Source organism: Arachis hypogaea, chromosome 8 (genome assembly GCF_003086295.3).
Source record: "Arachis hypogaea cultivar Tifrunner chromosome 8, arahy.Tifrunner.gnm2.J5K5, whole genome shotgun sequence".
Lineage (NCBI taxonomy): Eukaryota > Viridiplantae > Streptophyta > Magnoliopsida > Fabales > Fabaceae > Arachis > Arachis hypogaea.
Window position 1 is genome coordinate 29,747,855 of NC_092043.1, and position 23,093 is coordinate 29,770,947.

The following is a 23,093-nucleotide window of genomic DNA, read 5'->3' on the forward strand; positions in this document are numbered from 1 at the left end:
TATGGGATATAATTCCAGCATAATCTATCATATAGTTGTTTTAATCTGCTATCTGCATATAATACACGACATGTAAAATATTAATCTCAAAAGTTTGATGGCTGTGAGTTTGACTTATTTATATTTGGGAATAATTGTTGGCTCACATGCAATTTTTCAACAATAGGAGAAAAAAGATTATGTAGTAACTTACCGACTTCTTGGTATGCACATGGCACACATAGCTTTAACTTTGTATGTTTTTCAAAAGAGTACAAAAGCTCTATAGGCTAATTAGTTTTTTTTATCTACATGGGATCTCAAGTTGAGGTCTTAATTTATTCACATTTACTTTTTAGTTGTTTTTATGAAGGTTCATTCATTTGTGCTAAGTGATTTCAATTAGTTTATAGGTTTTTATTACCGCAGAACTAACTCTCAGTGCTTCTATTACACAAAAACAAAAATCACAAAATAGCAGGGAAACAAATTCAAAGAGCAAATGCAGAGGTAGTAATATATATTTATGGAAAACAATAATAAAAGACATACTTATCAATCACCATTAATTTACTTTGAATGCTTTTGTTTATAACTCTTTTTTTTAAATTTAATTTTGTAATTTACATTTTTGGATTAAATTCTTCTAAAATAAATTAAAATGTAAATTGAAAAATAAAAATTCAATCATCATTAAATTAAAATAGTAAAATTCATGCATGATATAAATTATAAAGCAGGACAAAGAATATTGATAGACTAAGAATAAATTCCAGAGAAAAATAAGGAGTACTTCAAGGATGTTCCAACATGAGTGTATCCAGTAACAATATTCTAGATGGCTGATCTATCATAAGAACAAGTCAAAGAAACTGGTTCGCATATATACATTCACAACAAACTGTTTTCTCCACATTCAACTAGTTGTTCCTTGTCGCTTCCTCCATTGATGATTGTTATGAAATATTGACGAATTTGGAGTCCCCAGCAGCAGATAAGTGAGCTGCTTCTTCACTTTTGTACACCAATTTTGTTGTTCTCTTAAATCAATTAGCTTTGTACACCTTAATATTGCCCTATGCAGTTGTTAGCAGTCCCAAACTTTGTGGCTAGGAACATATAAATAGCTATCAAATGGTTAATCTTTTTCTAGTTTCTCGTCCCAATCGCCCTTTGGACTCTCCAACAAATCACCTGAGTAAGACCCATCTGGTTGACCAATACATTCAAATTGCTGGATAGAAATTTCTCCTGGATGGTAAGAGAGAAACACTCAGAAAAGCCCTTGAAAAGATAAGAAAAAAGAAATAATTGATCAATTTATAAATTAAACCATATCTAGTTCTAAAGTCTTATGGACTTTTCAAAATCAAGTTTGCAAGATGTATGTACAAGATCAGGATCAATGTGTGCACAATGCATGTCACATTACAAATCCTTGCATCACAAACAATGCATACGAAAGTTAAGTATTTAACAGACAAATAGAAGGCCATGGCATAAATTTTAAACCTCATAGAATGAAATCATGTGTGAAGGAGACACCATATTGATGAAGGCATAACCCACATTACACTTGTTCTGCAAGAAGAAATAGACAATCAGCCAACCTGACCAAAAGACTCCATCATCTTTGGTTAAAAAAAGAAAAATTTGGATTCATATACCTTAAAATCAATTGGCAAGTGCATTAAGTCATAAGTGCCATGGTGATTCTCATCAATTGCAGCAAAAAGCATCTTTGATGTGTACCTTAAAGCAACCACAATGAGCAATTGTTAATAACTATTTGTATCAAATTATTAAAACAACAAAAACTTGACTAGGATAGGAAGCTTCTTTAATTGTTCTCACTTGTTAGGAATGCTTTTAATCATCAAAGTCGTCCTTGTATCTTCACCACAGAGGATTTCTTCAAGATCAAGTTGGCACAACTTCTTTGAATCAATTATTATAAAATGATTTTAAGAGAATTATTACAATGATTTTACCAACAAGTATTCTAAGAGCACTCATTTAAATAAGGTCTCATTAGCGCTATCTACCTTAATTTGTTAAAAGCTAATCTCAGAATACTAGTCAGCAAAAAGATTAACTAATGCATGCACAATAGCACATGAAAAGATAAAACAGAACAGAAACATACAGCAAAACATAACCAAATAAGTAAATCTAATCCAAGGAGTGATCTCAAAGTCAGCATCTATATCTTCACCAGACAAATTTGGAGCTTGACCAATACTGCCTATGTAAGAACAAATCAATCAATACTAAGAATCAAATTTATTATTAAAGCAACAAATTCAACTCATTGATAATTTTCATCAACAAAAAATTTAGCTCCAAATTTAACTCACTGATGATTTTCATCAACCCAAAAGTTAGCTCATGTTATTAGCACCAAATTCAGAAAATCCTACATCATTCATGATTTACAGCAACATTTAGATCAGAAACAAAGTAAATTAATTGATTAGCAATTCAACATCATCTCAAAATACAAGGAGAAGGGAAATCTGGAAAAGACAGAATAGGAGAAACGACGATGCAGGGACTCACCAACGGACTACGGTCCATGGCGACGGCGAGGTCCGAAACCAGAAGACGACGAGCGACGACTATCCGACGAGTTGCTCCTGTCGCCGGCAACGAGGAGCCCAGGGAAGGCCGCGACACATGGAGACGCCGGCGAGTGTGACTGAGATGAGGCTCGAGTGAGATTGAGAGAGACTCTAGTGGGCTAGTGTGAGAGAGAAGAGAGAGTTTCAGTATGCGAATTGAGAGAGAGAGAGAAAGAGAGAGAGAGACGTTCTTTGAGAAAGATGTAAGAAAATCCAGGGAAGATGAAGAACAGTTCTTTTGAATTTTTGTTTTTCAGATGTGTAGAAATTAGAGTTTATGGAATAATATCTACGAAATTGATAGCAGATGTTGTTTTATTTTTTAAATTATTTAAAATTAATATAAATTAGCTCAATTTTAAGATTTGATTAATTTTAGGAGATAAATTTTGTTCTAACATAAAAAAAGGGGTATTTGGGTCTTTTTGTAAAATTAAATAAAAAATTATTTTTTATTTTTGCTAAATTATAAGGATATTTTAGTAAAAATATTGATATAATATATATTTTTTTTTAAAAAAATAAATGCTGATGAGGATAATATAACCCACATGGCGTTTTATTATTTGTCTTTATTTTTATTGTATCGGTACGTATAAATTTATCATTGTACCGTAGCAAACACCAATTGAAAAATAGATATAATAGATATAAATAAGGAAATAGAGATAACAGATATAGATCGGCAAATAGAGATGACAGATATAGATTGAAAAAATAGAGATAACAGATATAGATCGGCCAATAGACATAACAGATATAAATCGGCAAATAGAGATAACTAATATAAATAAAAAAATAGAGATGATAGATATAGATCAGAAAAATATATACAGATCGGCAAATGGATATAACAGATATAGATTTGCAAATAGAGATAACAGATATAGATTGGCAGATAGAGATGATAGATATAGATCGGCCTTTTTCAGGCCTTAATGATCTATTATATGACCTTTGTTTACAAAGGTGCAAGTAAGTTTGAAGTTACTGGAAGGAAATACGGCCTATAGAAAGAAGGGTGTTTATTTCGAGACCTCGTGGTGGCGCCAATTGTTCTTGTGTGAATAACCTGGACGTAGCCTCGGCTACAGGAGTTGACGCCGAGTTTTAGCCTTTAATGCCGAGCTATAGGCTGAGATGATCTGAGCTCTTCGTCTAGAGAGATATCACGTCACGGAAAGTATGAACAAAGGAGGAGTGTACCTACAAAAGGCACTCTGATGCCTAAGTTAGTACTGAGAATTCAGTGTCCCGTCTGAGGATAAAATATCACACTTTTATAGGTGAGGTGAAGATGGTCGGTTACATTCTATTGATGATCTGAATTGAAGAGCAGTTATTAGGTTTTAATGAGTGATAATGCCTGGTCGGACATTTTTATTCTAAGATGTAGTCCGTTGAGTCTGAAACGTATAATGCCGAGTTATAACGTAAAGTACCAAGTTATTGTATATAATATCGAGTTATGACGTTAGATTTGTAATGGCTGTATCAATTGTCAATCCTAAAATTTTTTTATGGATGTATATTTTTCTTTTAATTCAATTTTTATCACTCGTTAATAAAGAGAATATTATTCTATCTCCAAAATAGTAGATAATATGGACATTTGTCTTCAATATGAAAAAAAAGTGCAACATATGGGATTGAAAAGATCAGAGATAGAATGTTAACACTGATGAGAGATTTTTTTGTTTTTCGGACAGGTGATGAGAGTTAAACTGTTTAGTTATAATAAACGTTCTTCACATATTTTTGTCAAATAGAGCAAGTCATAAAGCAAGAGGAGCCCAGGTAATTATAACTAGGTTTGTTAATGGGCTCATAACACAAGATGTCATTTTTTGGTACCAATATACATGTTCAAGTCCATCCAGCCTCATGACCTCCACATTTAAATGAAAACAAAAAACTGTCCAAAAATATATAAAAAAAAAAACAAAACGAAAGAAAATATATTGAGAATCGCTGGAGTAATTCAAGAGCAATTTAACCCTATAACATTGCATGGGTAAAAATAAAAAAACCTAGTTTCTTTAAAATCTATATTATTAAAAAAAAATTAAAATATCCTTATGTGCAAGATTGGTGTAAATAATAATATTTGAAAGGTTCAAGTAGCTTATTCTAGGGTGAGGCTAAAAAAGTAAAAGGTTAACTTTGTGTAAAATAATTTGACATGATAAAATTCTTCATTTTATAGAAAGATTATTATGAAAGCAAGGGTCCAACATTAGGACTTGCTTCATCTCTTCTAACTGTTTTAACTTTTATATTATAAAAGCCACCATTAAACTAGCTAGAAATCATTTCATCCTATAATAGAAGTATAGAACTACATCCAATAATTTTTGTTAAAGAAAATGTCAGGTCAATTCCTAAAAAACATATTTGTATTTCCTGGTCTTGTTAATAACAAGCATTTACCTTGACACAAATAATTAAGAACCCATTAAAAAAAATTTATAACCATAGAACACATGTATTTGTATTTATTATAATGATTCTTATTTTATTTTTAACAAATTAAGTTGTGAATTGTGATATAAGACTACACACCAATCACATTTCCTAACTTATTAATTACAAGGTTGATAGTCTAACAACCAGCAGGAGTTACCATCAAGTTACACAAATAAGTAAATAACAAATATTCAAATAATAATATAATTAGTTTATTTTAATTTTTTTTCTCTGACAAAAAATTCGTACATAATTTAATTGAATTCAATGCGAGTTAACCTTAGACCTAGAATATACTAGTCTATAGTGTTATAGTCTATGGTTGTCGCTATCACACATAACCCATTCATTTCACTTGGTTATTTTCCCGGCAACACCTCAGAAACCCTAATTTCCCAGTTTTGCACCGTTTCTCACTGAATTCAACGCTTTCCGTTCCCTCTAAAAATCAACTCTGACAATTCTCCACAAATCGAATCCTCCTTACTGAAAAGTTTCCTTTTTTCGTTTCCGGTGTAAGTTTTGCTGATATCGTCAGCTTGGGTGTGCGTGCGCTTTGTGGTTTTTTTTTTGGGTGTTTGTGGTTGAAGGTCCTTCAATGGCGGAGGACCGGAAGAATGAGGGAAGTGACTACAGTTCGGAGGAGGAAGGAACTGAGGATTACAGGCGCGGAGGGTACCATGCGGTTCGGATTGGGGATACATTCAAGAATGGATGTTATGTGGTTCAGAGCAAGCTTGGTTGGGGCCATTTTTCCACCGTGTGGCTCGCTTGGGACACTCAGAAATCGGTGCGTGCTTTTTTTTTTTTTTTTCATCAGGGAAAAAAGATAGATATAACAAGAAAAAAACAATTGATGGCTTGGAAGAAGCCGAGTTTTGTGTTTTAATTGGGTTATGGCTTTAAGAATGATTGGCATTGTTTCAACGGAAGAGGACTTTGTGGAAAGTTTAGGATTTCCTATTTTATCTGAATTTTTCTATGGGGAAAATTTTGCTAAAAGGATTTTATTCCAATTGTCATTGAAACAGTTTTCATCAGTGTTCTATGTTTGGCATTCTAAAGAAATATATAATTCTTAATTGTTAGATAAGATAGCTAGATTCTGCTTCTTAATGCTTTGTTTTGCTAGAGAAGTTGACAAAACTTTGTAATCAGTTGTTCATATTATATTGCCTTGTTGCTTTTTTTACTGCAATGTTGTTGATGTAGATTGTAATCTGTGGCTATGTTATTCTTCAATTTGGAACTATATGAATTGATGTGGGCGATTATTTGTCTTCAGAGATATGTCGCCCTAAAAATTCAGAAGAGTGCTCAGCACTACACTGAAGCAGCAATGGATGAAATAAAGATTCTCAAACAAATTGCAGATGGAGATCCACATGACAATAAATGTGTTGTGAAGCTTTTGGATCACTTCAAGCATTCAGGACCCAATGGCCAGCATGTCTGTATGGTTTTTGAATTCCTTGGGGACAATCTTCTCACTCTTATCAAGTATAGTGATTATCGAGGAGTTCCTCTTCCCATAGTTAAGGAAATCTGCTTCCATATTTTGGTGGGTTTGGATTACTTGCATCGTGAGCTTTCTATAATACACACTGATTTGAAGCCGGAGAATGTCTTGCTTCTGTCACCACTGGATCCATCTAAGGATCCTAGGAAATCAGGCATTCCACTTATTGCTCCAAATACGAAGGAGAAGATCAGCAATGGGACCATAAAAGACGAAAAAAGTTTGCATGCAGACTTGACCAAGAACCAGAAAAAGAAAATGCGGAAAAAGGCTAAAAAGGCAGCTCAAGCTTGTGTTGGGATGGAAAGTCCCGAGGAAGCCGAGGAGGATGGTAAAACACCTGAGCAAGATGAATGTAGTAAAGATGTGGAACTAAGTTTAGAATCCAGTGAAGTTAATGGTTCTGTGGGCAAAGATGAATCGACAAAGGCTTCTGAAACCAAGGATGATCCCCAAGGAAGCCGTGGTCAAAGGAAATCTGAAAGAAAGAAGTTACTTGCCTCTGCTGATCTTAAGTGCAAGCTGGTTGATTTTGGTAATGCGTGTTGGACTTATAAACAATTCACAAACGATATTCAGACGAGGCAGTATAGATGTCCTGAAGTTATTCTCGGATCAAAATACTCAACTCCAGCAGATCTATGGTCTTTTGCGTGCATTTGCTTTGAGCTTGCGACTGGTGATGTTCTTTTTGATCCTCACAGTGGTGACAACTATGACAGGGATGAGGTGATCATCTTTTTAGAATTGAATTTACTGATTGGCTTTTTTTCATATCATTAGCTTATGACTTTGAAAACTCTCTAACTTAAATCGATGGACTACTTTATTGATGTTTCAGAATTTTCTTTGCAGGATCATCTGGCCTTGATGATGGAGCTTCTCGGAATGATGCCTCGCAAGGTAAGCATGTCAACGTCCAAGTTGTTAATAATATAATTCAATTTGCATCATGACATAACCAAGAAAAAATATATATACAACATACCTAACTACCTACTATTGGTTGTTTCTACATGTCATTCAGTCATTTCATTATGGACACCACTTTCCTTGTCCTATTGCTGGTGGATATTTTTCTTTCTTAATGACATCTGATACCAGAGAATGAAACAATATGTTGGTTTATTGCATTTCTTTTTATATTTTAATTTTGATATTCTATAAGTGTGAAGCTATTTGTACCATCAACCAATTATACACACTACACACCTACAAACAATTTTTGTGATAATTATTGCAAGTGTGAAACCCTTTTAGTTATATGGCAATTTATGGTTGAGCTACATAGCAGAATATAAATGGAATTTTATTTTTAATTGTCAGTAAGTATCAATATTTTGTTTGTTCCCAACTGCTAAGAGCAAATATTTCCTTTAGATTGCATTAGGTGGTCGTTATTCGCGCGAGTTTTTCAATAGATATGGTGATTTGAGGCACATCCGTCAGTTGCGGTTCTGGCCTCTTAACAAAGTACTGATGGAGAAATATGATTTCAGCGAGCAAGATGCAAATGACATGGCTGGCTTCATTATTCCATTACTGGATTTTGTCCCTGACAAGAGGCCAACAGCAGCTCAGTGCCTTACTCATCCATGGTTGAGTACAAGACCTCAGACTCTCAAACCTTCGTCCACACCTGTGCAACCGGGGGAGAAAGATGGAGAGACATTGGAAAAGACAAAGGAAAAGGCTGAGCTGGAAGCTGTGGAAGTTGGCATTGGGAATATAGCTATTGATGGAGCTCCAAAGCCAGTTGAAATGTCCCAAACTATACAACAGTTGTCAAAATAAATAGAAATGCATCCTGTTTTTGTTTATTTGGAAATGCAATGAAGGGCCCTTTGATGAGTGATATTCATGGAACTGTTGTATTAGACCTTATATGAAGCAATGGGTCCCATATCAAATTTGGGGTGAGGTATTTTTTGAAGCTTTGAATTTCGGTAGCCCTTGATTGGATGAGGCATGGTGCATGGATGTCCTTTCTGATGTGCTGCAGTAATATTACCTTTTGAGGCCTTCCCTTATTCCAGAATGGCTCAGATAGCTTCCTTCACATTCAACATAAAATGTCTCGGGCTGTAAACACTAATGTCCTTTATTATTTATTTTTATTGAGTTCTCCCCAGAAACTTCTTCCTAGATTAGGTTTTTCTTTTTTCCTTTTGAAAATGTTACTTGTGAGGGGTTTGAATTGTATATCTGAATGAGTTATATCCGTTAATTCTTGATGTGTTCATATCAGAATTTGTTGATGAAGACTTTGCCCCCTAATACGTTTTTTTTTTGCCCCCTAATACGTTTTTTTTTTAACATTAAAATTCATACAAAAGCTTCATCGTATGCAGAGATATTATATATTTCGAAACTTTAGTTTCTTAGCTTGTTTTAAAGAGAACTCTGAAAAACTAACGGGTTGAGTTGTTTAGTGACTGCAATTATCCGAGTGACTTGGTGGATTTGAAAAACTAACGGGCTGGGTTCGGATTTGTTGGGGCTTCGTTCGAAATATCAGACTACCAGACTCGCAATTCCAAGATATTAGTTGGTTTTTCATTTTAAAAAAATATTATTTATACAAAAAAAATAATTAATAACTAAATTCATCTTTATTTGTGTATAAATATATTATTTAATTTATTTTTTATATGTATTTTATATTTCAATATATATTTTATACAAACAATTAATTTGATAAGTCCAATTAAATTAGTGTAATATAACAAAAATCAATTATAACTAGTATTATTTTAAATTTTATTATTTAACTTAGACTTGGTTCATAAAAAGATTTGGATGTGTAATATTACTCTCTTTTTTTGGAGTTAAACCCAGAGTGGTTCCTGAGATTCATAAAATGCACCGATTTAGTCCCTGACTTCTCAATTGCACTAATTACGTTCTCTAGATTGCAAAAAATGCATCAACATGGTCCCTGTCTAATTTTTCGTTTTCATAATTCTTGCCGGCGAGAGTGACATGGCGAATAATTGCCACACTGGAGGATGGAAAACGTCGTCGTATTGGGTTTTGGCGCTAAACCCATAACTAGACACTTCGTCTTCCTCATCTTCTGCGAACTGAAGGCGCCAAACCCTGGCATTCGAGAGTTCTGGCGAGGCTTTTCGGAGTGAAACAAGTTGGAGTTCAGAGGAACCTGGTCATCGTTGGCTTAAGATCGCTGAAGGAAGGAGCAAAGATTCTGCGTGAAATCCCATGTGACAGAGGTAGGCATGCAGTATATTAGATAGTGTTGTTTTGTTTTTCATAGTGGTAATGTATCCATCATTATGGATTTTACTTGGAAATTTGGTGTAGATTGATGAAAAACCATGGATGCTATGTTAGTAGTTAGGGTTTTTTGCACTTGGTGGTGTGGGTAGGGGTTATCGGAATGTTCTGTTTTCAAATTGAAAATATGGTCATTTCTATAATGACATAGTCACTGAAGTAGTTATTAGTAAGCAATTTTGGAATATAATCTGTTGTTGTTTGCTGATTTCATATGTTAGATAAAATGTATTTTTTCGTTACAGATAGAAAAGTTGCTGGATATCATGTTCTATCATGGTGGAACGTTTAAGAAGAATGTTGATGGAAGATTGGTTTATTTCGAACATGGAGTTTCGACGCCTAAACTGATGGAGGAGAAAGAAGCTGTTCTGTGTCTGGATTATGTTCCACAAGAGGAGTCTGGGGTTTAAACAACAAGAATACCCCTGAGAATACCTTAAATGAAATGCCAGATGACAAATCAATGTGAGATTCAATAATTTCTTTAGAATTTTCAGTTTCAAAATTCACTCACAATTTTATCCTTGCACTAAATATGGGTCAAATTTACCATATGAACAAAAGTAATGTTCAAACATTTTTTGATTAGGGTACCTGAAATTGCAATTGTGTTATATTCTTGTTGTACTGTTTGGAATTTGTGAAAATGAGTCTCAAAATCGCAATGAAGTGCGTGATAAATCAAGAAAATTTTTTAAACAAAATCTATTTGTTGATCTTCAATCAGGTCAAAGAGTTTCTCTCTGAAAGTGCTTGATTGAATATGAGTGATGAGAATGGAAGTGTAGAGAACGAAGTGTATAAGAAGTTGAAATCTCTAACTCTTGAGCCCATGAATAATACTCATTTGCGAATCGTACTGCTTGCATCTGGTGGACACTTTGCTAGTTGTGTCTTTGATGGTGATGCAGTTATGGCTCACACGACCTTTCACAGGTTAGGAAACAATCGGCTAAAATTTGAAGTAATAGTTTTTGCTTGACATGTTTGGCGGAGAAAATCTATTACAACAGACATGCACAATGCACATGCCATTTTAACTGTTCCCATACGCAATGTTGTACTTGGTTTTTATTTTTCCTGGATGTTGTGAATGAGTTATGCTTGAGTTAACTATCAGAAACCTAATGCTTCTTGCTAACCTGTGATGTTGGAAGCCAATATTTTAAAGCTTGCATTACCTTTCGTTTGTAGCACCCTCATTTATCACTCTTGGGAGACTTGATGCAATCTTAATTCCTTACCAAACACTAATGTTCATTTTGTGTTCTCAACTTCTAATGCATCAGTTATCAAATTGGAGTTTTCCAGATTTAATGCTCAATTATTGATTTATGATGTTGGCTTCTTGAAATTAGAATCTTTTAGAAGGATTTAGATGCATCATCCATTCTATATTTCCTTCTTGAGAACAAGAAAAATGTTTAAAGCTTTCCTTTAGGCATTGCGTTTCTCCAGTGCAAGGCATGGGAATGAATTCTTGTTTGGCTTAATTAGATGGAGGGTATCCGAAGATTTAGAGTTAAATTGAGTCCAAGAGAAAACTATTGGCAAACATTTAAAAAGATTTAGATTTTAATAATTTGATTTTGACATGATTTTCTATAGGCTCTTCACAAGACGTTTCCCACACCCACACCGATTTGGTACTTGCGAGCCTCTGTTCTGACTTGGCCTCCTTGTGGTTGATTGCATAGAACTTCTCTCTCCTTCATCTGCACGTCCAACCATCATCCAACCAGCAAAGCAACGGCTACGAGAATGAGCAGGGAAGAAGAAGAAGCAGATGATGAAGACCGAAGAAGTGGTGCGCTACTTCTGAGTTAGGGTTTAAAAAGGGATCAGGGACCAAATTGGGTCATAAACTTTCATTTGCCACATCATGCAACCGTTAGACACTCCAGCATGGCAATCATTCGCCACGTCACTCCTGCCAGCAAGAAATATGAACGGAAAATTCGAGAGGGACTACGTTGATGCATTTTTTGTAATTTGGAAGACGTAATTAGTGTTTGTTTGGGCGCCATTATTTTGATAAAAAAAGATCTTTTTCTATTGAAAAAAGATCTTTTTTTTTATTTTTTAGTGTGTTTGGCAAATTTCTAGTAGTAAAAGTAAAAGCACTAGAAAAATCAGAAAAACATCTTTTTTGAGAAGCTGTAATTTACATCTTTTTTTAAAAGATCTTTTTTCCTTAAAAAAAAAAAGATGTTTTTCATATAATAAATAAACAAAAAAGTACTTTTATATTGTTATACCCAAACATAATTGATAAATAAAAAGATCTTTTTACATGAGATACCCAAACATAAAATTACTTTTACTTTTTCATAAGATCTTTTAAAAAAAGATAACTCGAAAAAAGATCTTTTCTTAGAAGCTCACCCAAACAAACCCTTAGTGTAATTGGAAAGTCAGGGACTAACTCAGTGCATTTTGTGAATCTCAGGAACCACTTTGAAGTTTAACTCCTTTTTTGTGTACTAACAACATAATTATTCTATTTTCCCCAGATTTGGTTAGTAAATGATCACGATAATACACAGCATTCATTGTGAATATTAGTCGTACTTAATTTCCACATAAAAAAAAAAAGATTGGATCAATCCTGTACCGTGTTTGGACGTCATTTTTCTAATCTTGCCCAATCCAATATTCTACACACACCAGCACCCTAAAAAATTCCCAACTAAAATGCTTCTTGCTGGGGGAGTGTTCAACTTCCTGTCTTGATGCATATAGTGTGAATGTGTATTGTTTTAGCACGTACGGGCACGAGCAACAACCAGATGTAGGATCTCGATGGCTGATCGTCGATTATGACTATTATAACCACTCTGAAATCATTAAACAACAAAACAATGCTCGACTCCCTTCCTAAATAAGAATGGAAACGAATTCTTGCCGATTGATTGGTAATGACTAATGCCGATAATATTGCACACACTTTCCAATTCATTCTGGATGGTCCTCATGCACAATCACTGCATTCATTGAGTGCTTAGTTTTCTTCATGATCTGATATCACCTGAAAAAATAATTGCATTGGGAAGTCATTAGAAGCTTCATATATATGCAATATATTTGGGTTAAGGATGTTATATAGACAAATGGCTTAAATGTAACTTTTGGTCCATATAGATATACGTTGTTTTTATTTTAGAGTAGTACTACAGGGGCTAATAAGTTAAAAGGTAGTAGATATTATTACCTAATTTTTGAAGTTTCTTCCAATCAAAATATTTTCCTTGCCTTGAGGTAGAAATACATAAGGAAAAAAGCAACAACAGCACCGACAATTATTCCAGCTGTCGTCAGCCAAAATGCAAACTGCATACAAATTCAAAAATTTAGCTATGTTTGTAGGACTTTTTTGTTTCTTTGAGACCAAGTGACAATCATTTGCAAGAAGAATCAAGAAAAACATGCATGAAATATGATTTCGGAAAACAACATACCACATGCTCTTCAAGATATGACTTCAGGTTCATGCCAAATATACCTGAAATCATGAAAAATAATCAGTCTGATGCATTTGATATGTAATCTGCATGTTTATTTGTGATATTTCATTCAACCTCTAAATTGAGCAGCTGAAGATCCTAAATATTAACAGCCCTTGTCCTTGATAGGATAGAACATTAAAACAAAAGAATTTTGCTGTTATCATGGTAGTAAGTTATGAAGGCCAAATGCATGCTCATATGTTTTAGACTAACTTCAGAATTTTAACATAACAAAATTGTTAAACGATTTTATGAACAGTCTGCAACTGGATGTCAAGCTTTAATCAAACTGAAGTTTGCTGGAACTCTTGGTTAATTTTAATGCTTAATGTGAAATCATTTCAATTAACTGGTTTATGTGGTCTTGGGTGTGATTAGGTAAAATAAATGCTGGTTAGCACATGGACGGTTTTGGTAGAACTCACTGTACAAACTATATCAAACCATTGCCAAAAATCTGTACCTGCTACAAGTGCACCAACTGCCACACAGAATGTTCCTACTTGGAGAAGCAGTTCCACTCGGCTAACCTCAAGCCTTCGTGAGCTGTCAAATGCAATCAAATTTGTTGGAACAAATAGTGTCAGTAAAAGCAATGATTGCAAACTGCCTAATCCCCTGTGACAAGAGTGAATTGAGGGCCAAACCTCAAACTGACTGCTATAGAATCTTCCATTTCCCTTGCAGAATCAAGAAGCCTTTCAGCTTGACCATGACATGATTCACATCTGAAAGTACGGTTAGAAATAGAAATCAATATTTTCAATGAAATCAATAGTTATGAAGTAATTTGTTGAAATCATCAACTTTTAGGGAGTTTGAAAGCTTCATGAAACTTGTTTCCTAATGTAGATTCCTTTAAAATATTTGTAGCTAGATTACATAGTTTTATGGATATCCATGAGGTTGTAACATGCAATGGTAACCAACAGCTTAAGATATTGGTTTCAAATTGTTTACATGTAATGCACCAATTAGGATTGAGAATAACCTTTGAAGATAATTTTCAAGAAGCATCTCAATTTCCTCCTCCTCCTCTACATATCACAAAAAAAAAAAAAAAACAAGTAAATAAGAAGAAAGGCAAACGAGAAGTTATGTTATAGGTCAACAATAGAATGTAAGACCTATTTGAAGTCAGCAATAACAAAACTGCATCAAATAGCTTACCTTCGGCAATCTGCTTCTCTAAGGGTACAGAGCATTCGACCAAATTGTCTCCTTTTGTAACCGTGCAGTTTCTTCCCATAATACATATACGGCGTATTTCATGGGGATCTTCCAAAAGGTCGAGCAGCATCTGTCTAAGAGCGCCAGCCCGAGAACCTAACTCAACCTAGCAAATATGCATGAAGGAAATAAGCAACTATAGAGATGAAAAATGATAGCTTATTGGGGAGAAAAACTACAGATTAAATTTTACCAAAGTTTGTTTGCTAATACGAAGTTGCTCCAATATGTCACCCGTTAATCGATTTGGCAAGGCTTCAAGAAGAGCCTGCACCTGGAACAAGAGGGAGAGAAAGAAAGTTGAAAAAATATTATATTTCCAATCAAGGAGGGAATCCCGAGACTTAAAATGGTGGAAACTTATGGGTCTGCTATTAATCCCTACTACAGAAAACCAATATAATCGGAAAAGTATTTCAGTAAGACTTTCTAGCTTGAAGTATGCAATGCTGAACATATCATATAAAGCACCACAAAATGAGCTTTATATCACTTTTCAGATGTAGTGGAATGCATGCATGAAGTCGTTGGAACAGATCACACAAGAACTAATAGATAATGCAAGGAATTTATGCCAGTTCTGGTTCGGAAGTAGATTTTGAAATAACTCCCGTTAATGTATTTTATAAAAACAACCTATGATAATAAAACAGGAGGCAAAAGATAAGAAATATGATAATAATAAAAGCTGTAACCTAACAGACAAAAAGTACAAAATATACTCGAACATTTAAGTTTAGAAATACCAACTTATGATAATAAGAAGACAAGGAACAACAAAGAAACACATAAATGCAAGAACACATACACAAAACTCCAACATGAAAACTCAGTTACTCACTGTGTTCCCATACTCACTCGAGGTTCTAAGTCCATCAGTCTGCGCTCTAAACGCTGTATTCTTGAAAGCAATGCTGCTTCAACAGCCTGAAAGTTCCCCGGGTAGGGATTGGTCCAGATTCTTAAAATTAACATGTTTGAGAAAAATATGAATACAATTTATTAAATATCCCTCTGAAAAGGAAACTAAGAAATCTTCTAAGATTATAGGATATGAAATAGAGGATTTCCATCTATTTTGTAGTGGGTGTAAATTGCTTAGAGTTTAGTGGGAAGGCTCCATGTATGTGATTTGTCTAACAGTTTAGTGGATGGCATTTCACAGCCGCTTGTTTACAGTGCCACCACAAATGGATGCCTCAGTAACATAAAATAAATCAAAAGAAAACTCTTAGGAGACACAGTCACTGCTGAAGAGCCAAGAAATGGTTAGGTTCTCCTATCTGTATACTTCGTGTTTACAAACATCCACTACAGTACGAAACTTATTTTTACCTTTCCAAAAACTATGGCCATAAAGATCTACTGAGCTATAATTCTGAAATTTCTCCAACTGTTCAGTTTTGGTTTTTCTCCTTATCCTTTTCAGTACTATGTATGTAAGTATGTTAAATGAAAGTAGCAAATTTCAGACAAACCTCGAGTTCAAATGGCATTGATGGCCCTCCGTTACTGTTCTTGGGGTTCAACCTGGGCAACAATGACTCCAGAAAAGCTTGCCCTCCTTTACTGATAAATATCAGCAGAGGCAGAAGTTTGGTTTTAGTGCACTCAAATAACTTTATCCATGAAATGATGACAACGATGCAACCATAATATATTAATTTGGAATTAAGACATTACCGATTATAGTCAAATATAAGTACACAATCTTTCATTGCTATTGCTCGAAGGGAGCCCAGATTTAGAAGTATCGCATACTCACGAACCTAACACAAGACAAAGAACTGAAAATTAATTGATATAAAAGGCAACTTCAATAAGGCTACCATCCTGGATTATTTGATAGAAGCAGACAACGCGGCAAAGCCATGTAAACTTTACAAATTATAACATCATGGAGGACAGAGCACTCCATGACATCTTCATGAAACTTGAATGACTGCATAAACACACACCACGAAGTATTACTAAATAGCGAGGATGCAAACAAAAGAAACTGTACCAGCAAAGAGGGTACCGAATTCGTCAAAAACAAAGACGGATCCACACTTCGAATGTCCCGAGGACGAAGACCTGAACCATCATCAAACAGAACAAAGCGATCACAGCATCAGCGTGCAAATGCATCTTTGCAAAATAAGCAATGGGTGCAATGGTTGATTCAGAACAACTGTTATGCAAACTATAACTACGTTACAGAAAGAAGCTTAACATGAGTAAATGAACTGATATTTATTTTCCGCTAATTTCAGCCTTAGGCGTAAATTTATCCATTTAACTCACCACTTGACTTCAACAATTGTCTCCTATTGATTTTTCTTGTCGATACTGTTCCATCTGATCTCACTTCCACAACCTTCACAAAGCAACAAAACAGCAGAAGAATCACATGAGCAAAATGAAACCAAGAAAAAAATGAAAAAAAAGAGTAAAAAACTGCATAGAAGCTTCAACAAAATTCTAGAAGCTTCCAATAACGCCTGACATAGTAGTTTCAGAAGTTAACAGGGAGCTAATGATAAGAACGAACTTCGTAAACCGGTTCTCGAATTCCAAGCGAAAGAGAGTCGCCGGAGTAGCTAGTCGCGACTCTCGGAGACTCAAGACGGTCAGTTTCCGAAGCAGAGGTTTGGCTCCGGAGCTGACCGTTTCCGTCATCCTCAGAAGCAGCTTCGTCGGAATCAGTGACGACTGTTTCGGCGTCGCTCCATTGCTTCTCCTCTGTGGATCTGGCGAGGCATTTGACGACGTAAGGCGCCAGAACCTTCAGCTTCAGTGCCGGAGCCAAAACATTGCTCCGGTGCAGTAGATTCACGGAAGGAAGACACGGCGCGTCAAAAGCACGCGGGTCGGCGAGATCGGAGAAGGCGGCAAAGTTAGTTGGAGCGAGAAGAGGTTGTTGAGAACGGAACCGCAGTAGGAGCGGCCATCTCAAAGCCATGGTTTAGTTTAAGTGCGGTTATGGTTATGGCTATGGTTATAGTTATGGTGGTCGTGCATGCCGTGCAGGAACAGAGTAGTTGGAGCTTCTGCACTTCAATCGGAGTCTGTAACGATTAAAACGAAACGATGTAATAAATTATCTAGTCAGTTCTTTTCTTTTTATTATTTTAATATATTTCGAATTATATTTTATTCATATTCCAAATTTCAAAAACTGAAAAAGGACATAATTTATTTGTGGCTGGTATTTGCCGTTGGATTCAGGTGCAAGGTCCTTCTCGAGTTATCATTTTTATTTTTTTTCTGGAAAAAGAAAATAGCTGGGCCTTTTGGGCCAGAGGCCGGCCCAACAATGAACTTTAGAAGAATCATTGAAGAAGATACAAGCTGGTTTGGATGGTGGTATTGACGATGCTACTGAATTTCTGATTCGATTTGCCGGTAAATATTTGAAATTGGAGGGAACTGCAAGCAAGGGCGAAGCTGATGGCGGTTCCAACAGATCCTGCCATCGAAGAAGAGGAGGAGCACGGTGGTCCGACGCACCATCCTTCTGCTCCGCTGGATGAGGTTATCATCAACGCCTCTGATTGAGTTTTTATTTTTCTTCTCTTTTATTCCTCAATATTACAAAATATCATTCCAGTTACGTTTGAATCCATTCGATGAAATTAATTTTATTTCTTCAACTGTCTTGCACCAGTATACTGTGTTCTTGCTTTAGTTTGAAATGAAAATACAAAGAAGAAGGAGGAGTAGTAGTAGTAATACTGGAAATGAAACTAGGATTGTTGCAATAGCTGGTTAGGGTTCTTCATTTCTTACACGGCGATTGCTTTAAATTACTTTTGATGCAGTCTTTTGACATATCAACAACAGTTGATCCGAGTTATATAATCTCCTTGATAAGGAAGCTGCTGCCGTCGGGTTCTGCTTCTCAGAATGCACCTAAACGAAGTTTGAGTATTAGTAATGAAGAAGAAGGGGCTCCAGTGTCTGCTGCTAATGATAATGATCATGAGCACCTCAATTCATCCAGTTATAAATCTGAGAACATGGATGTTGATGATTCTGGTGAAGTGTTTTGCCAGCAAGGAGAATGTGATGGTACCAGTAATGCAGGTAAAGAGCAGGACTGGGAGGAATATGGTTGCGTTTTGTGGGATCTAGCTGCCAACACAACACATGCAGAACTTATGGTATGTATGCTGTCATCTATTGGTTTAATTCATGACATGTCCAAGTCTGGATTATGTTTATAATACTTTCTGCATTTCAACATTTTTTATGTTGTATGAATTGAGATGATGCAGTTTCTTTTATAATCTTATAGGTGGAGAATCTCATACTTGATGTGCTTTTAGCAAATCTCCTTGTTTGCAAGTCCCCACGTGTTACTGTAAGTGACTGTTAATATATGACATAATTAATGCATTTTTTTACATGGTTTGTGGAAAGTAAGATTATCAGGTAAGAAAGAATTATCTAATACATCTATCTATGGCTAATTTCATGTCACAGGAAATTAGCATAGGAATTATCGGAAACCTGGCCTGTCATGAAATTCCAATGAAGCGCATAGTTTCCACAAATGGATTGATTGAGATAATTGTGGACAAATTGTTTATGGATGATCCTCAATGCCTTTGTGAAATATGCCGGTATGTTGCAGTTTTACACAATTTGGTTTGACTTCAGCTTTGGTTGTCCAACTACTTTATAGTTTTATTTTCTTTTTGCTGATTAAATTTGCGTTATTTCTTTCTATTTCTGTATTGCCTTAGTTTTGTGGTTTTCATGTTATTTTCACTCTATGCTTTTACAGTGTATAACTTGTGTGTGAAAGAAACATGCTCCAAGTATATCAAATGTTTCTTTCCTATTCTTTTTTGATAAAAATACATATGTTTGTTCCGGCTGAACTAATTTTTCCTTGTTATTTTTAAGATAAACTCCGGCACAACAACCATGTGATTAGGTGGGAAATTACACTTTGATTTATTTTCTCGTGATTTGTTGCATACTTTAAATTAGGTATCATACTATAACTTTTATTTGTTCCAAAGCATGAAAAAGAAATCAATTTTTCAGTGAATTCTAATTCTTGATTTTCCAAACACTCAGGTTGTTGGCTGTGAGTCTTCAAAGTGGTGAATCTGTTGCATGGGCTGAGGCATTGCAATCTGAATATACACTGTGCCAAATATTATGGATTGCAGAAAATACGCTGAACCTTCAGCTTACAGAAAAGGTAATAAGCAGTCTGTATTAATACATGGTAATTTTGACTGATTTTTATGTTGTTTATGATTTTTGAGAGCATGTTATTGAGTACCTGCACAAGAAACTTAAAACATTTTGAGAGGAAACTATTTGTTTTATTCCTTTGCTTTTTTTAGCACTCTTTCTGAGTCAGAATGTAAGTTCATCTAATCAATAGCTAAAACTGTTCTACCGTTTGACAGAGCATTGGACTTATATTAGCAATATTAGAAAGTCAGCAGAAAGTTGTGGATGCTCTTCTTCCCCCTATTATGAAGCTTGGTTTGACAAGTATATTGATCAATCTCTTGGCCTTTGAGATGAGCAAACTAATGAATGAAAGAATACCTGAAAGGTACATCTATCCATAGCCCTTCATTCTGCAATGACAAAGCCATATGGTTCCTATTATCTTCTTATACTAACTATAAAAATAGCAGTGATAGGTGCTTAAAGTACTTTCACTTTTATTCTTCTCTCTTACATATTCAACATTATCCATCCAGCTATCTACTGGAAGTGATAGAACATTTCATTATCTTATGTTTCAGGTACACGATTCTTGATTTAATTCTTCGTGCACTCGAAGCACTTTCTGTTATAGATGATCATTCTCAGGAAATATGTTCAAGTAAAGAGCTTTTCCAGTTAATTTGTGATCTGATTAAGTTCCCAGATAAAGTGGAGGTATATTTTTTTGACTCGATTAAAACTTTCAGAACATTGCATTTTGCTCAACATACTTTATAACTGTTGATGGCTATAACCTGGTATTTGGTAGCCTATATATGTATGCATTTTTAATGGTCAGAATATGAATTTGTAGGTGATCCATGCTAGGGTGTGAGATATTGTTGGAGGAGTATGTTGGTCAGGAATAATCTTTTGTCCACAGAACTCATGTAAATACCTAGATTTTTTTTTTAATTTTCCAATACCTCACAAAGTTTTTCAAATAATCTTTTCTTGTTTCTGTTCCTTGTTTCCTTGATTACATCAGTTCATGGGTTTTCAAATATTAGCATGCTTAAAAAAAATTAAATAACACAATCCATGTACAAATACAAGCATATGAAAGGATTTAATAGTGGTATTGATGATAAATTAACAATTTTGTTCATATATGTCAGTCTAGATCAGTTGAGCAGAGGACTCAATAATGCAACCTACTTTTTTAAACAAACATCAATGTACCAAATTCACGTCAATGAATTTTGAGATATAGTGTCGCGGAAATCAAATTTCCTCTAAAGTGGTAACACCTGATTTTTTAAGTTAACATAGAATATCATCTAAATTGGCTGTAGCTGATGAAAGCAGAAGCCAATGTACTCTTGTCAGTTATAGCTCCTGCTGCTTTAATATGTGCAATCTATAGATTGCCAAGAAATGGAAATGATTTGGCTAACTTGAAATATATGGTGAATTGTTTATATCTTTTGTAGGTTGGGAACTGCTGCGTTACTGCTGCAATTCTTATTGCAAATATTTTGTCTGAAGTTGCTGATCATGCTTCTGAGATATCACAGGGTAAAACAGGTTTCCCTGTCTCATACTCATACATGAACTTCAACAATTTTTTTTTTCTTTCATGATTCTCAGTATTAATTATTAATGGCATTCTACTTTCCAGATTTTGGCCTATTGGCTGGTCTGCTTGACATATTTCCTTTTGCTTCGGATGATTTAGAAGCAAGAAATGCACTATGGAATGTAATTGCTAGAATAATGGTTAGAATTCAGGAAACTGAGATTAGTCCGTCAAGTTTATATCATTACGTTTCAGTTCTTGTGAACAAAACTGATATGATTGAAGACGAGCTTCTTAACCAACAATTGGTCAACTCTAGTCATGAACAGGAAGGCTTGTCTCCTGGCTCAACCGTGGATGCTAGAAACACATCGGTATCCTTCTCTTTTAGCTTGTTGAATTTATTATCTTTGATTAATGCTCCATTTGGATGACAAGAATCGGTTTGTAGGAAGTATCACAACTCTAGCATGTTCCATTTAATTCCATTGTATGTGATCATGATTATATAACTTGGAATCCATACTGTTCCTCCTGCACTAACTGGTTAGTATAAGCTAGTAATAGTTTATATTAAGTGATGACTTATGCAGTTTAAATGTTCGGTTGGAAGGTAAAAGTGAAGGGTAAAACTAGTGAGGGGTAAAATTTCATAGATGAATTTCGTGTATAATTTTAAAGAGTTGATACATGAAATTTACCAAATTTTCTACTCCTTGTACCAAAAAATGTCTTGGTTGAATCCTATGAAGTATGGACACTTCGCTGAGTTACCGTGTTCGTGTGTCGGATACATTTCGGACATGACACTCATCAGCGCTCGTCCGACACGCTTGTCTCAACCGTGTCTTAATAGAAAATAAAAAATTCTTTTCCAGACACATTTGGACACACCTAAATACCATCACGTGTGTTCAGCCTTATTTTTAATATATATTCTTGAAATGAGTTTAGAAATAGTATATATCATTATTTATTAAAATAAAAAAATATTTTAAATATTTTATATAATTAAAAGAGATATTAAATAAAAGTTAAAAAAATTAATTTATATTTTAATATTAATAAAATATTAAAATATTATTACAATTTATCTAATATATATATATATATATAGTGTTTCTATGTCTTATAAGAATTTCTTATAAGAATTTAAAATTTGTATATCTCCGTGTCCCGTGTCGTGTATGTACATCATAGGTTGAACCAATACTATGATCATTTAATTTGCAACCAGTGCCCCTTTTTTGTGCATGCATGTTTTGCCTTCATTAAGTTGTTTCTCTTTAACCTTTGCTATAGCTCAAGAAGATGATCAACATTTTGAATCAATGGACTGATGCTAAGGAGACTACTGAGAATAAGTTGGATGCGGATGATATTGTTGATGAAAAAGATGTGAAGAGATTGTTGGATTGTTGTCATAAATTCTACAAGTAGAATATTTTTATTTATTTATTTTTCATTTTACTCTTGTAAATTACTGTTGTCCAGAACCCAGACAGTTTTTGAAGAATATACATTTATCTGTGCTATTATACATGACAACGTGAGCAATCTTGACATTGTCGTCATCTACATTCTTATCTTCTCATAATGTTGTTTGTTGCCCAGTAGCATGATAACCGTATCTAAATCCTTTGAATAAAACAAGAGTTATGCTACCGTGAAGGTGTTTAATATAAAAGTTTTATTGACAACAAAAATGTTTGTAGTTTCCAAAAGCTTTTATAAGT

The 23,093-nt window shown here is 34.6% G+C and overlaps 3 protein-coding genes and 1 long non-coding RNA gene across 6 annotated transcripts; 3 read left to right on the forward strand and 1 right to left on the reverse strand.

Moving 5' to 3' along the window:
- Positions 1-5,348: 5,348 nt before the first annotated feature.
- On the forward strand, positions 5,349-8,847 carry LOC112706851 (uncharacterized). Its single transcript, XM_025758368.3, has 4 exons — positions 5,349-5,856; positions 6,352-7,314; positions 7,441-7,488; positions 7,966-8,847. Exons 1-4 carry the CDS (start codon positions 5,665-5,667, stop codon positions 8,377-8,379), a joined length of 1,617 nt encoding a protein of 538 aa, XP_025614153.1. The 5' UTR covers positions 5,349-5,664; the 3' UTR covers positions 8,380-8,847.
- A 776-nt stretch (positions 8,848-9,623) lies between these two features.
- On the forward strand, positions 9,624-12,031 carry LOC112706852 (uncharacterized). Its single transcript, XR_003155886.3, has 4 exons — positions 9,624-9,815; positions 10,125-10,347; positions 10,610-10,818; positions 11,491-12,031. It is a non-coding gene; the product is annotated as an uncharacterized lncRNA (long non-coding RNA).
- Positions 12,032-12,481: 450 nt separating this feature from the next.
- LOC112706854 (magnesium transporter MRS2-11, chloroplastic) lies at positions 12,482-17,748 on the reverse strand. Of its 2 annotated transcripts, none has more exons than XR_011864746.1 (14): positions 17,152-17,748; positions 16,905-16,977; positions 16,624-16,694; positions 16,302-16,387; positions 16,097-16,187; positions 15,477-15,545; positions 14,812-14,892; positions 14,559-14,724; positions 14,380-14,425; positions 14,036-14,116; positions 13,814-13,934; positions 13,341-13,384; positions 13,094-13,212; positions 12,482-12,910 (listed from the first exon to the last, which is right to left on the reverse strand). XR_011864746.1 is itself a non-coding variant. In XM_025758370.3 (14 exons), the coding sequence occupies exons 1-13, from the start codon at positions 17,560-17,562 to the stop codon at positions 13,117-13,119; spliced, it is 1,398 nt and encodes a 465-aa protein (XP_025614155.1). In that variant the 5' UTR covers positions 17,563-17,748; the 3' UTR covers positions 12,482-12,910; positions 13,094-13,116. The 2 variants fall into 2 exon arrangements, 1 of the variants encoding a protein (XP_025614155.1); XM_025758370.3 differs by having other exon boundaries at positions 13,852-13,934.
- Positions 17,749-17,844: 96 nt separating this feature from the next.
- LOC112706853 (uncharacterized) lies at positions 17,845-22,935 on the forward strand. 2 transcript variants are annotated; one of them, XM_025758369.3, is made up of 10 exons: positions 17,845-18,134; positions 18,422-18,763; positions 18,898-18,963; positions 19,086-19,225; positions 19,689-19,815; positions 20,030-20,181; positions 20,378-20,513; positions 21,272-21,356; positions 21,460-21,731; positions 22,660-22,935. In XM_025758369.3, the coding sequence occupies exons 1-10, from the start codon at positions 18,051-18,053 to the stop codon at positions 22,795-22,797; spliced, it is 1,542 nt and encodes a 513-aa protein (XP_025614154.1). In that variant the 5' UTR covers positions 17,845-18,050; the 3' UTR covers positions 22,798-22,935. The 2 variants fall into 2 exon arrangements, with proteins under 2 accessions (XP_025614154.1, XP_029144288.1); XM_029288455.2 differs by having other exon boundaries at positions 17,872-18,134; positions 21,517-21,731.
- The last annotated feature ends 158 nt before the right edge of the window (positions 22,936-23,093 follow it).